Below are 11,762 nucleotides of genomic sequence, written 5' to 3' on the forward strand. Positions count from 1 at the left end.
ATCTTGGCCCTTTGTTAATTACTACAAGGCTTAATACAGTCTGTTCTCAGAGTGGAGACTCAGGAACAAATTTTGTTTCAAACTGATTTTAATAAAACAGATTTCTGATACAATATTACTTTAACTTTCAAAAAACCCCTGCTTTAACTCTGACAGAAACAATTAAGACTTGCGTCACAGTGCTGGCCACAGGGCATCCTGACAAGATCACAAAGTTTCAGACCAGAATGCTCATGCATCCTCCTGTCAAAATGCACAGGGAGGGCAGGTCCCTCTCTCTTTGCTCTGCATGGCTAAAGCTGTGCTGGGGGCTAACCAGGCTGCTCTGCCTCTAACACCCCAGTCCTCTAATGGCAGCTTAAGGAATTAGGCAGCTCCCAATTTTAGTAGTCAAAACCATCACCCTGGTAGCTTGACTTATCTGCTTGGAAGGAGATAGAAGTGTCCAGTGATCTGGGGCCATCTGCCCTTAGTTCTTATATCAGCGTTCAGGTGAGTAAGGGGGAAGTTGTAGTTTCAAGGCAGGAGGTTGCTTAGGGCCCCCCTCTCCCAATCTGTCACCAGAGTTACACTTTGGGGCAAGCCTAGGGGTAGTCAGGACAGACTCTGCCTGCTGTGCTTTTTGAGGGAAGAGCCTAGAGCCACAGCCCTCCTTGTTTGGATTCAGCAGTGCAAAAGAGCAGAGAGAACTTTTCCATTGTGAAGAGGGCCTGCTTGCAAACAACCTGCATGGCATCAGGCTTCTTTCCTACAACCATCTTTAACCCAGGGGTCAGTCCCAGACTCATGCTGGGGAGCAGAAAGAACCAGCTTTCCTGCATCTATCCACCTATGTGCTTCTGCAGCTATTACACAGCTAGAGAAAAACAGAACATGGAGGTGAATGGCAGGACACAACCACAGGAAGGAACAAGTAACAAGCACAAGGTACCTCTTCTATTCAAGTTTTATGTTAAATCAGTGACCAGTAACTGTCCCCTTAGCAACACCAACTGAGTAGCTTGTGGCCAGCACACTAGACAGGAGGCTGTGATCCCTGCACATCAGCTTCCATGTTCCGCTGCTTGCTCTGCTGCTGGAATTCCAGGCGGGTCTGGCGGTTGGACTCCAGCAGTTCTTTCAAGCTGGCATGTAGATAATCATTCTTCTCCTCCAGGTGATCCAAGCAGGAGTTGATCTGGTCCAGCATGGAGTTTATTGCTGCATATTCTAAAAGGAAGGGAAACGAGATGGAACAGTGTATGTATGATGTCAGTGCAGGCAGTGTGAGCCCTTGCAAAACGTGCCCACGGCATTTTGACTGGGTGAGTGAAGTAAAATGCAACTAATTCTTGCATGTGTGGTATTCACTGACCAAACAAGACCAACAGGAAGCTGGAGGACTGACAAGATCTAAGGCGAGTTACCTGGGCAGTCCAGGCACATTGTGGACATACCTGACAGCCTTCAGTCTCATACATCAAGATGTGCTAGCATTGCAGTGGTACCAAATGAACCCCAAGGACAAATTAGCCTTTTTAGCTGCCTTGGGGATCATCTTTCTTGATGAGGGTGTAGGCATCTTGGCAGCGTGCCCAAGTGTTAATTACATTCTCTGAATTAGCCCTATAAGGCTCCCAGGCTGGAATGTGCTCCACTTGGCTGGGGTCAGACTGCCAAAACAGCACAGCCCTTGCGGCAGGAGCAGGGGGGAGCCCAAAGGTGCCACCATTATTTCCAAAGGGAGGTGAGTGTGGGGCACCAAGTTCATCAGGCAGGATTTTCATGCATCATTAAAGGCTTTGGGTACCTGAGATTAAAACCAAACTTATTCCTGATGATCCTGACAGTTCAGTAGGTACAGCTTCATATTCACAGCAGTAATTTCCAGCCACAGTGCACTGGCATTCCACAGTGATGGCACTGTTAATCAGATGAAGATAGCTGTGCTACTGTGTGGTAATGCTTGCTTTTAGATTGCTCCAAGCAATATTCACAAAATCCTAAATAATAACAAAAAAACAAACCTCTGCTGACAAGTTACTTGGGAACCCCAGGTTATGGGAAACCCCAGGGGGTTACAGGAGACCCCAGGCAGTCCCAGCCACTTAGGCTGAGCAAGTGCAGGGAGGCAAGTCAGACCTGGGGGATGAGGTTTCTGAGGATGGTGGGCTGCAGGACAGGGAAAGGTGCCTGTGGGGGCAGACAAGCCCACACCTCACCAGCGGGAGCTGGATCCTCTCTACCAGATCCTGAGCAGCTGGGAGAGCATCTAAGCCAAGCGTGACACGCAGTGCCTGGCTGGAGAGTTGCTCTGAGCTAAGGGAGAACGTGGACAAAGTGAGGAGGGTGAGGATCAAGCTGTGCTGAATCCCCCAGCCCTACAAGCCAAACTTTGCCCCTCAGAGCTGCCTCCTTGACACTTCTGTAGGCAGGGTGCCTTGGTAGGCCCCAGCACACCAGGCACAGGTATTGCCATGACTGGCAGCTTTAAAACTGCAGTATTAATAGCTGAGAAGTTTCAATATTATTTAAAAAATAAAAAGGTCCTTCTTTTCCTGTGCTACTTCAGAGCCATTGTTGCTGGCTTAAACTTCCTAGCAGTGTTGCATCCTTTCATTCTTTGGAGAATTGCATACAAAACATTTAAGCTTGTTTATAAAAGTTTGACCTTGCAGGTGCATGCAGGGGTGGCATTATAAAGAAGAGCACTGCTGACCTCCATGTATTTAAAAAACACAGACACATTCTTTCCAAAAAGGTGGCAATTATCAGTGTTTTTTGAAGCGTTTCAAGGAACATTCATGAGTTTGAGCTCTGTACTTCAACCCAATGCACCATGTTCCAGTGAAATGGGGGGGAAGCGCCCAAGCAGTTAAGGTAACTACTTCTGACAAGTGATATTATTCATCAGCTGGGCAAGAAGTCTGTCATCACAGCAGGAGCCTAGTTGTTCTCAGTGCCTAGAGCTCAAGCAAAGGTTATATAAGTTGTGCACCTTTGGGAAGTGAAAAAAAGATTACTTTTAAAATAAGCTGTACAAACACTGGATTATCTTCTTGTATTTGTAACCTTGGTGTATTTTTGTGGAAATGTAACCACACCTCCTGTTGAAAATGTTGACCAGGAGTATGGCAATCACAGTGTTTATTCCTCTGAATTTTTACAAGAATGGTTGCCAAAAATAAGGTTCCTATTTGAGATCAAGAAAGTGATTCACATCTTCAGCTCCAAGAGACCAGGAAATAACTACAGACCTTCGTGACCAGCTACACACACAAAACCCCAGGTGACTGCAGACAGGACAACTTAATACAGAGACTCGATGTAGATCAGATTTAGTCACTTTCTCTGTCAGATCCACAGTGTCTCTAAGTTCTTCAAAAGGTTGGAAACACTAGTCACCCCGATGATGCAAAGCAGTGAACACTCTTGGGGTGTTTCAGGGCAGAAATGATCCTCCTGACACTGCAGGTGGATCACAGCCACAATTAGGAGATTCACCCAGGTGGGTCACATCTGGAAATGGAATGGTGTTTGGCTCAACAGCACAACCCCATTCTTCACCATTTTCAAGGGAAAGGCAGCGAAGTTCTTGCTCTTTGAGAGATTTCCAGCTGTAAGTGAGCAGTCCATTCACATTGCAGCTCTGCTCGTCTCATTTCCTCTACTGGCTTTTTCTAACTGGACAGGGACAGTATCAGAAACTTCACGCCCAAAAGTGGAATTTGCCAAACTAATCACATTAAAGTCACTTTTTCCACCCACGACTACTTCTCCCAGATCTGCCCACATGACCGGTCCTGCGGTTTCAGAACCTGAACGTCCTCTTTCTCCTCGGTCACTCACAGCCCGCACACCAGCAAAAGCAGGGAACAACCCACGAAACTCCCACCGACACCCCCAAGGCAGCAGTATGCGGGTGCTCAGTGCTGGGTGGGGAACCGCTACCGGGGTGCCCTGGGCTTCAAAACCCGCCCTCCCCGCAGCCCCCCACCTCCCGCTCCGGGCAGAAGCAGCAGGACATCTGCCAACATCTGGGCCCCGCCACCCGCGGGGCCAGGCCGGGCCACCCAGCCCCACCGGGCTTCCTCCCCACGCACCTTCCTCCTCGAAGCTGTCCCCATCCCCGGGGATGTCGCCGCCGCCCCCCGGCACCTGCGGGTCCCCGTTGGGCCCCGACATCCCGCCGCCCCGCGCCGGCGCCGCCCGCACGGCGCCCCTGCGGCCCCGCCAGGCCGCAGCCAATGGGAGCGCTCGGCGCCCCGCGCGTCACGGCCGGCGCGGCGGTAAAACCTGCGGTTAGCGCGCAGGGCGCAGGGCGGGCGCTTCGCGGGCGGGAGCCACCGGCGGTGCTGCCCCGAGGGCCTCAGCTCCGCGCTCCCGGCTTCCTGGAGGTTTTCCCCAAGCCCGCTCCCAAAGCGGACTTGTCTCCTTGCCCTGCGGCATCCTCAGCCTCCCCCTGCCCGCCAAGGCCTCCCTGTCCTCCTGGGCTGTCCGAGCCATCGCACACGCCCGCACAAGTGGGTGCATTTGGGCACGCTGTGGAGTTATCCTCAGGGCTCACCGTCAGCACCCAGCCCTTCTTTCCCCAGACAGCTTATTATCTACATGGATAGGCCTCCAGCTGTGCCGGTGAAGCGTTGGGGTGTCCTGCAGGTGCTGGGGCCCCAGCAGCGGTTGCTTTGCTGCTGAGCTGGGAACAGCTGCCCCGCCAGCCCCGCTTCGTTCCGGGCGGCTCGAACCGCCCTCAGGTCACCTTCAAGCCTCCTCCTCCCCGACGGAACGAGCACAGTTTGCTTTGCCCTTCCTTGTCTTTGGCCCAGTATCGGTAGTACCTCATGTGCCCTGAGGAGATCTAATTGCTGGCTGGTTTTTTCATCCCCCGGAGAGATGTCACTGGGATGAAAATAACTTGCAATTAGAGCATTAATTCAAGCAGTGCTCCTGAGGTAAACCCGGTTCGAGGACCCTGTTATTAAGTGGGTATTTGGGGTAAGGAAGGAGGAAAGTTTTATGTCCTCAATCAACATCGCAGCCAGCTCTTCTCCTTCCTGCGGGGTAACCCCGCTGTGCATCGCTCCACTGGGCCCACGCTGTGCCCCGAGTGGAGGAACTGAGTGTAATGAAGGGATGTAACCGATTAAAACGGTTACAGCTTTCAGAGCGAGGGTTCGCTCGTGCGCTCTGGGTGCGTGCTAGCCAGAAGCAGCAGCCCCCCACAGAACAGACTGCTTCCTTGCCGCTCCGGCTCGCCGTGAAGCGGGCGCAGGGCCCCCCCGGGCGCAGCCGCCGCGCGGGGCGGGCGGTGCCTCCGGTCCCGCAGCCCGCCGGGAAGATGGCGGCTGCCGGCAGGGCCTGGCGGGCCGTCCTGCTGCTGCCGCCCTGGCGGGCCCCGCGCCGGGCTTTCGGCGCTGCTGCCGCTCCCGCCGCGGCGGGCGGCGGGGCCCGGCTGCTGCTGGGCGCGGCGCTGGCGCTGGGCGGCGGCGCGGGGCTCTGCCTGGCGGCGCGGCACGGCCTGCGGGAGCACTCGGCCGCTGAGGTAACGCGCTGCCGGGCCCCGCTCGCCGCCTGAGGCGGCTTCTCCCGCCCGCGGGCCGCGTGCTCCTCGCCTCCCGCGGCGGTTGCTGCCTGCTTGCCCGCCCTTCCCTTGCCCCTGCCCTTAGCCAGGCCAGGCCCGGCCGCTGCGGGCAGAGCTCAGGGAGGGTGCGGAGCGGCTTCTTCCCCGCGCTGCCGGGCAAGCGGCTGCTTTCGCTCCGGTTTCGGTGAGGAAACCGCTTAAAATTGCGTGAAGGAGGCCTTGGCTGCGCTCTCCTTTTGGAGCAGTGAGGAATTCCTGTCAGAAAGCCAGAGCTTGCTGGGGGTGCGAAGCAGCGCTCTGGGTTAGGAGTCGTTGCTTGTTCCCCGCACCCACGGCGGGTTGTGTAACTCAGTGAGTTGGAAACGGGAAGCGAAGTGCGATGACTGCGTGGGTTTGGTGATGTGTGAGGAATTACTGGGATGGCCTGTTAGTCGTTGAAGGACGGTGGCGTTTGGAAACATGCCTCGCTCTCTGTGCTGCCCCAGCTTCTCCCGGCCTTGCCTCCGTCGTGCACAGGTTGCTTCATCCCAGGAGCCTGCACTTGGGGGCAGACACACACCTGAAATCCTCAGCAAGCTTGCTTTCTGCTCTTCCCACCCTCTGGCCTTGGCAGAGGTTATTGACAGATCGTGGTGATTGGATTTAAAAGGCTGCTTTGGTTTTAAGATTATTTAAAATACGGTTATGTTTTTCTTTAGTTTCAGAATGGTGTGTAGGAGGGTAATCTCTCTGGATTTAACTTCTTTTTTTTTTTTTTTTCTGGCTTTGAGAAGACGTTTCCAGCAGATTAAATAGATGTAAATAGAAAAACAAGTGTTTGGTCCCAATGGATGATGAATATTTGTGATGCCATTTGAAGAAAGCGTTTGTTAGCCCAAGTGTTTTGATGATCAGATGTTGAAACTTAATAACTTCATAACAAATACAAGGGTGGAAGGAAGGTAATATTTGTATTTTTAGTAGAAAATGGAAGCTTCTGGTCTCTTCCTTCCCCAGCTGCCTGCAGGGAGCCTGCAGCTCACTCTCTACCAGTACAAAACGTGTCCTTTCTGCAGCAAAGTCCGAGCTTTTCTTGATTATCATGGACTACCCTATGAAATTGTGGAAGTGAACCCAATAATGAGGAAAGAGATAAAATTTTCTTCCTACAGAAAGGTGCCTATCCTGCTAGCCAATGCTGGAAGCCCTCTGGTAAGTCTTACTGTGTTGAAAGGTTGATTTCAGTGGTGAAAGCAGTGGTTTGGAGGCTGCTTTTGTCTCTGTCACATCTCTGTGATTTATCACATGCAGTGTAATCTTTAGATCATCTCTTTAATCTCTAAAGAGTCTAAGATTTGTTTCTTGCTTCATGGTTTCCTATGCCTTGGGCTTGTTAGAGTTTGTTGATGGCCTTTCTTGCAAGGTGTGTTGTTTGTGTAGTGACTGGTGATTGTCTAGCTCCTGTCAGCCTTATGCAGGATATGTGGTTTTATACCAGGGGTGACAGGAACTGCCTATACCTTTGGGGCAAAAAGAATGAGATTTCAAGGACACTGAAGATTCAACTTGGCTATTTTTATGTATTAATGTTGCTTTTCCTCCTTCACTGCTAAGAGCCTAAATCCAAACCCCACTAGTGTTGTGTGTGTCTCAGGTCCTCTGTAGGCAGAATGAAAGACAGAGCTGAAGCAATCACAGAAGAGATCTGAATGTCTGGCAGTCTTTAAGTGTGCAGGGATTCTGGTGGAAATGCATGGGGGGAAAAGAAACTGCAGTACTAACTTGGAGCCCTGGCATGCAGAGGAAAAGATCTTGAAGAATTGACTTTCCATTTCACCAACCTCTTTTAAAAGTTTGTTTTAATTCTGTTTTTCAGCAATTGAATGACTCTTCCGTAATCATCAGTGCAATAAAGACCTATCTCATTTCCAAGTAAGAAAATGGGATGATGAGAGAAGAGTTGAATGTGAATGGCCCTGGTGCACTAGTGATTGAGAAGACTCTCTTCTCAGAGTCCATCATAAATATCTTGCTGGCTTTGGTCTCTGAAGCTCTGGGTGTTTGGCCCTGTCTGTGGTGGTGTGGATGGTGCCTGTAGATGAGATACGTGTGTGCAACGAAACAAAGCTTTTACCTTTTAGAACGACTCTTTTTTTTCTCTTCACCTGTGAGATTCTCTTTGCACAAAAGTGCCTTAAATATGGACTAGAGTTAGTTCTGGAGCTAAGCTTACATTTAGCTAGTTACAAGATCTAGAATCAAATTAAATTGCTGTGTCTGTGGCCTGTCCTTCAGGTCTGTGCTACAAAGCACTTGAGAATGTTTGGAGTTTTATGCCTGCAAAATTTCTGTTCTGACAGAGATGTACATTAACCATGGTTATTAGCAAGCAACTGTTCCAGAGTCTTTTCAAAACTTCAAATAGAATTTGCAGCCTTGTGCACTGATTTTTAGAATAATACATTTTAAAGTGTGTCTTTTGATCTGTCCTTTGATCTGCTCATTTTTGCAGTGGCCGGATCGGTGCTAACTGTGTTTCTGTCCACAGGAGGAATAGCTTAGAAGAGATCGTGTCCTTTTATCCTCCTCTGAAAACTGTAACTGAGCAAGGCAAAGAGGTGTTTGAGTATGGGAATAAATACTGGCTGATGCTGGATGAGAAGGAGACAAAGCGAGTCTACCCTGTCAAAGAAGTGAGAGTGTAAGTGCTCTTCAGTTTCTGGGCTCTCCAAGTAGGATCACTGCGTCTGGAAGAGGATGGAGCATACACAAAATCCTGCTGGTGCTGACAAATCCTGTCACAATCCTCTTGGTGTTTAAAACTGTGCTAGTTGGAGTAGTTTTGCTGTGTTTCTGACATAATTTGGAACAGTCCTGTTGGACAGGTTAGCAGCTACCATCATGGTCATGCTTGCTATTCCTTCTTGGCTGTTCCTTTATGTCACAGGGGAGAACTGTGGAGCAGTAGTTGCCCTTTCTGCTTTTATTGGGAGAAGTTAGTGCTCTATCTTCTTAGTCTTAATTTCATCCTGAGATTGGAGGAGCCTTGCCAAAGATAATGATCCTGAGGGCATTTCAGGGAGATCAGCAGAGCACAAGGCTGTGCTGGAGTTTCTGACACATTCATCCCTGGTGGAACCTCTGACTCATGCTACTGTGATTCTGCCTCCTGTAGTCCTGTGATCTGTCAGGTACAGAGAACAGATTCACTGAGAAGTCTCTCTTGAATGCTTGCAGGGAAGAAATGAAGTGGAGAAAATGGGCAGATGATTGGCTTGTTCACCTCATCTCCCCCAACGTTTACCGTACCCCCAGAGAAGCCTTGGCATCCTTTGATTACATCGTCCGTGAGGGGAAGTTTGGCACCCTGGAAGGTTTATTTGCCAAGTACATTGGGGCTGTTGCCATGTTCTTCATTAGCAAGAGGCTGAAGAAAAGGTTGGTACCACTGAGAACCAAGTGCACAAGAGGAGTAGCTCCTTAACCTCCTTAGCTGTGAACCCCAGGTTGTCAAAGAGCAGAACCAAAGTGTTTTAAACCAAACTATTTAATCAAATGTAACAGCTGTACTTCTTTAACTGGAGGTACTGGACTTGTCTACTATTTAATCACTAGTTGCCCCCTTCACTCTCAAATGCCTTCTGATTCCCAGGCAAAGACCAGTCGGTAAGATCAGAGGTGATAAAAGGTTGAAGAAACAAACAGACTAGTGTCTTCAAACTAGTTCTTCTCTTTATCCAGACATCACCTTCAGGACGACGTCCGAGAAGACTTGTATGAAGCAGTTAATGAGTGGGTAAAAGCTGTTGGCAAACATCGACTGTTCATGGGTGGAAACCAGCCAAACCTTGCTGACTTGGTAAGGGGTTAATTCCTGCATTTATTTTTAGGTTTATTACAAATTCTCCGGTTTCTCATCTGTGTGAAATGATTAATATAAATATAGGCAGATGTCAGTTAAATGAGGTCATTGCCCATGTCCTGTGTGCAGTGATACAATTTCCACTTGAAGGGGACTTAGAAATATTTGTGTTACATAGGACAGTATTTGTTATGTTTCCTGAGAAATCCAGAGAAATGTTTCCTGAGATGGAACCCACGGTTCCCATCTGGCAGTGGATGTTCCTGATCACGTGGAAGCACAATATAAGGAGGTTACAAGCCAGGGCACTGCTCTGGCTCCTGAATGCTGGAAAAGCTCACACCAGCACAGGTTTTATGACATTTGGTGCTGCTGGGGTTTCCCCTGCAGGCAGCAGTGCAGAGTGGAGCAGGATTCATCCCCTGCACCAGGAGCTCTTATTGGAGAGCAAGTGAAGTATTTCACACTGGGGCTTGATGCAGATGGGACTAACTTTTGCCCCACAAATGCATGTAGATCCTGAGCTTTTCTGTTTTGTCATGGAAACATCCATATATACCATGCATAACTACCTTTCTGCCATTCAGTCTTGTTAAATCAGTGGCAGAGGAGATGGCAGGAGAGGGGAAAAAGCCTTACTGGCTAGGTTGTGGAGATGCTTATAGGTACCCAACACCATTTTCCGTTGCTGACTCAGAGTTGTTCTAATCTTTATCCTCTGGCACAGGCAGTGTACGGGGTCCTCCGAGTCATGGAAGGGCTGGAAGCCTTTGATGACATGATGGTTCACACCAAGATTCAGCCTTGGTACCAGCGCATGGAAGAAGTAATTCAGAAAGCTGAAGTTGCAGTCTGATGCCAGCTGCCTTCCTGAAGTACTTGCATGGTAAAACACTTCAGAAGGAATGGAATTTATTTTTTAAGAATTGAAATGGACTGGTCACAGCTAATGGACTGACATGGAGGCACAGAGACTGTCCTGTTTAGAGTATCAAGTGTTGGTGAGCAGAAGGGATGCAGCTGGGTGTGTGTTTGAACGCGGTGTTTAGTCTGGGGATAGGAACTTGGAGACTGCTGGAGAGAAGCTCTGAAGAATGCAGTAAATGGGCTGCTGTTAGGAGAGAGCCCCTCTTGCTTGAAGCAGGTTCCTGTGACAGAAAGCTGCTTGTGGCTGGTGTTACAGCCACATCAGGGTAGCTCTGAGCAGCTTTTGCTTCAGGCTCTCTTCCACTACTCACCCTTTCCACCTGAAGTGTTTTCCTGTCTGAGACACTGGATGCTAGTCTTTAAATTACCGTTTTCCCTGCAATAGAATCATGTAAGCCTAGTGCTGAGGGAACAGGAGGAATCCACAGGCATCCTTCCTGTGACTGAAGCAGTGCTGCCCACGGCAGGTTGCACGGTTTGACTCTCCCATGTAAACGGTTCTTTCAGTCCTGAACGGTCTGCAAGGATAAAAGCTTCCTGCTTTCTGTGCCCTGTGAGCTCTGTCAGTTCTTACCTTACCCCTTTAAACCCAGAGAGCACAACTTGCACAGAAACCCTGATGTAAAAGATACACCTTGAATGAAATTTCTCTGGAATAGCCCTGAAAACTCAGTTTGTTGTAGAAATAGCAGGACTAGGAGGAATCCACACGCCTTGGGGGATCTCTAGGTGCTTCTCCCGTGCCAGAGCAACCAAGGATCTGCCGTCGTGCTGGCGGGATTTAGGAACCATGGCTGCGGAATGCGATTTCTTCAGAGCTGTGCTGTAGAGCCCGCTGCTTTCGTTGCAGCGAGAGAGGCGCCGGGTGCGACCCTCGACGGGCATCGATGCCCTTTTCACTGTCGCCTTGACGAATTGGTTCCCCCAGAAGAAAAGGCAGGTTTGGCGGGAAAACCGCGACACCCCCCCCCTCCCGGGGCCGAGCCCAACGGCCTCACGTCACCATGGTGACGAGCCGCGCGGCGTGACGGGCCCGTTGTGACGTGGCGGGTTTGAATCGGCCAATGGGGGAGGCGCGGGCGGCGGCGCCGCGGCGGCCCCGGAAGTGCGGCGGAGCCTCCTGCCCCCGCTGCGGGTTCTCGCTGCCCACCTCGCCCCGGTTGCGGGGTCTCTATGGCAACAGCAGCTCCTCCCGCTGCCATCCCGCCACCGCTGAAGAGCTGAGGTGGCCGTGGACCCCGCGCTGCCCTTCATGGTAGGGGTGGGGACTGGGTGGGCCCTGTGAGATGGGAGGGGGGGTCTCCCCGCCGTGTGGTCTCCGGTATATCCGACCCCCCGGGAGGTGCTTTCTTCCCTCCCTTCCTTTAGGACGAGAGGAAATGGGCTCAAGTTACGCCAGGGGAGGTTCAGATTGGGTGTTAGAAGAAACTTCTT

The 11,762-nt window shown here is 50.6% G+C and overlaps 2 protein-coding genes across 2 annotated transcripts; one reads left to right on the forward strand and one right to left on the reverse strand.

The window, feature by feature from the left end:
• Nucleotides 1-70: 70 nt before the first annotated feature.
• BBLN (bublin coiled coil protein) lies at nucleotides 71-4,210 on the reverse strand. Its single transcript, XM_051636714.1, has 2 exons — nucleotides 4,083-4,210; nucleotides 71-1,209 (listed from the first exon to the last, which is right to left on the reverse strand). Exons 1-2 carry the CDS (start codon nucleotides 4,162-4,164, stop codon nucleotides 1,016-1,018), a joined length of 276 nt encoding a protein of 91 aa, XP_051492674.1. The 5' UTR covers nucleotides 4,165-4,210; the 3' UTR covers nucleotides 71-1,015.
• A 1,096-nt stretch (nucleotides 4,211-5,306) lies between these two features.
• Nucleotides 5,307-10,877, forward strand: PTGES2 (prostaglandin E synthase 2). Its single transcript, XM_051636578.1, has 7 exons — nucleotides 5,307-5,521; nucleotides 6,557-6,751; nucleotides 7,416-7,471; nucleotides 8,088-8,240; nucleotides 8,777-8,977; nucleotides 9,281-9,398; nucleotides 10,129-10,877. Exons 1-7 carry the CDS (start codon nucleotides 5,318-5,320, stop codon nucleotides 10,255-10,257), a joined length of 1,056 nt encoding a protein of 351 aa, XP_051492538.1. The 5' UTR covers nucleotides 5,307-5,317; the 3' UTR covers nucleotides 10,258-10,877.
• Nucleotides 10,878-11,762: the final 885 nt, after the last annotated feature.

Source organism: Apus apus, chromosome 19 (assembly GCF_020740795.1).
Source record: "Apus apus isolate bApuApu2 chromosome 19, bApuApu2.pri.cur, whole genome shotgun sequence".
Lineage (NCBI taxonomy): Eukaryota > Metazoa > Chordata > Aves > Apodiformes > Apodidae > Apus > Apus apus.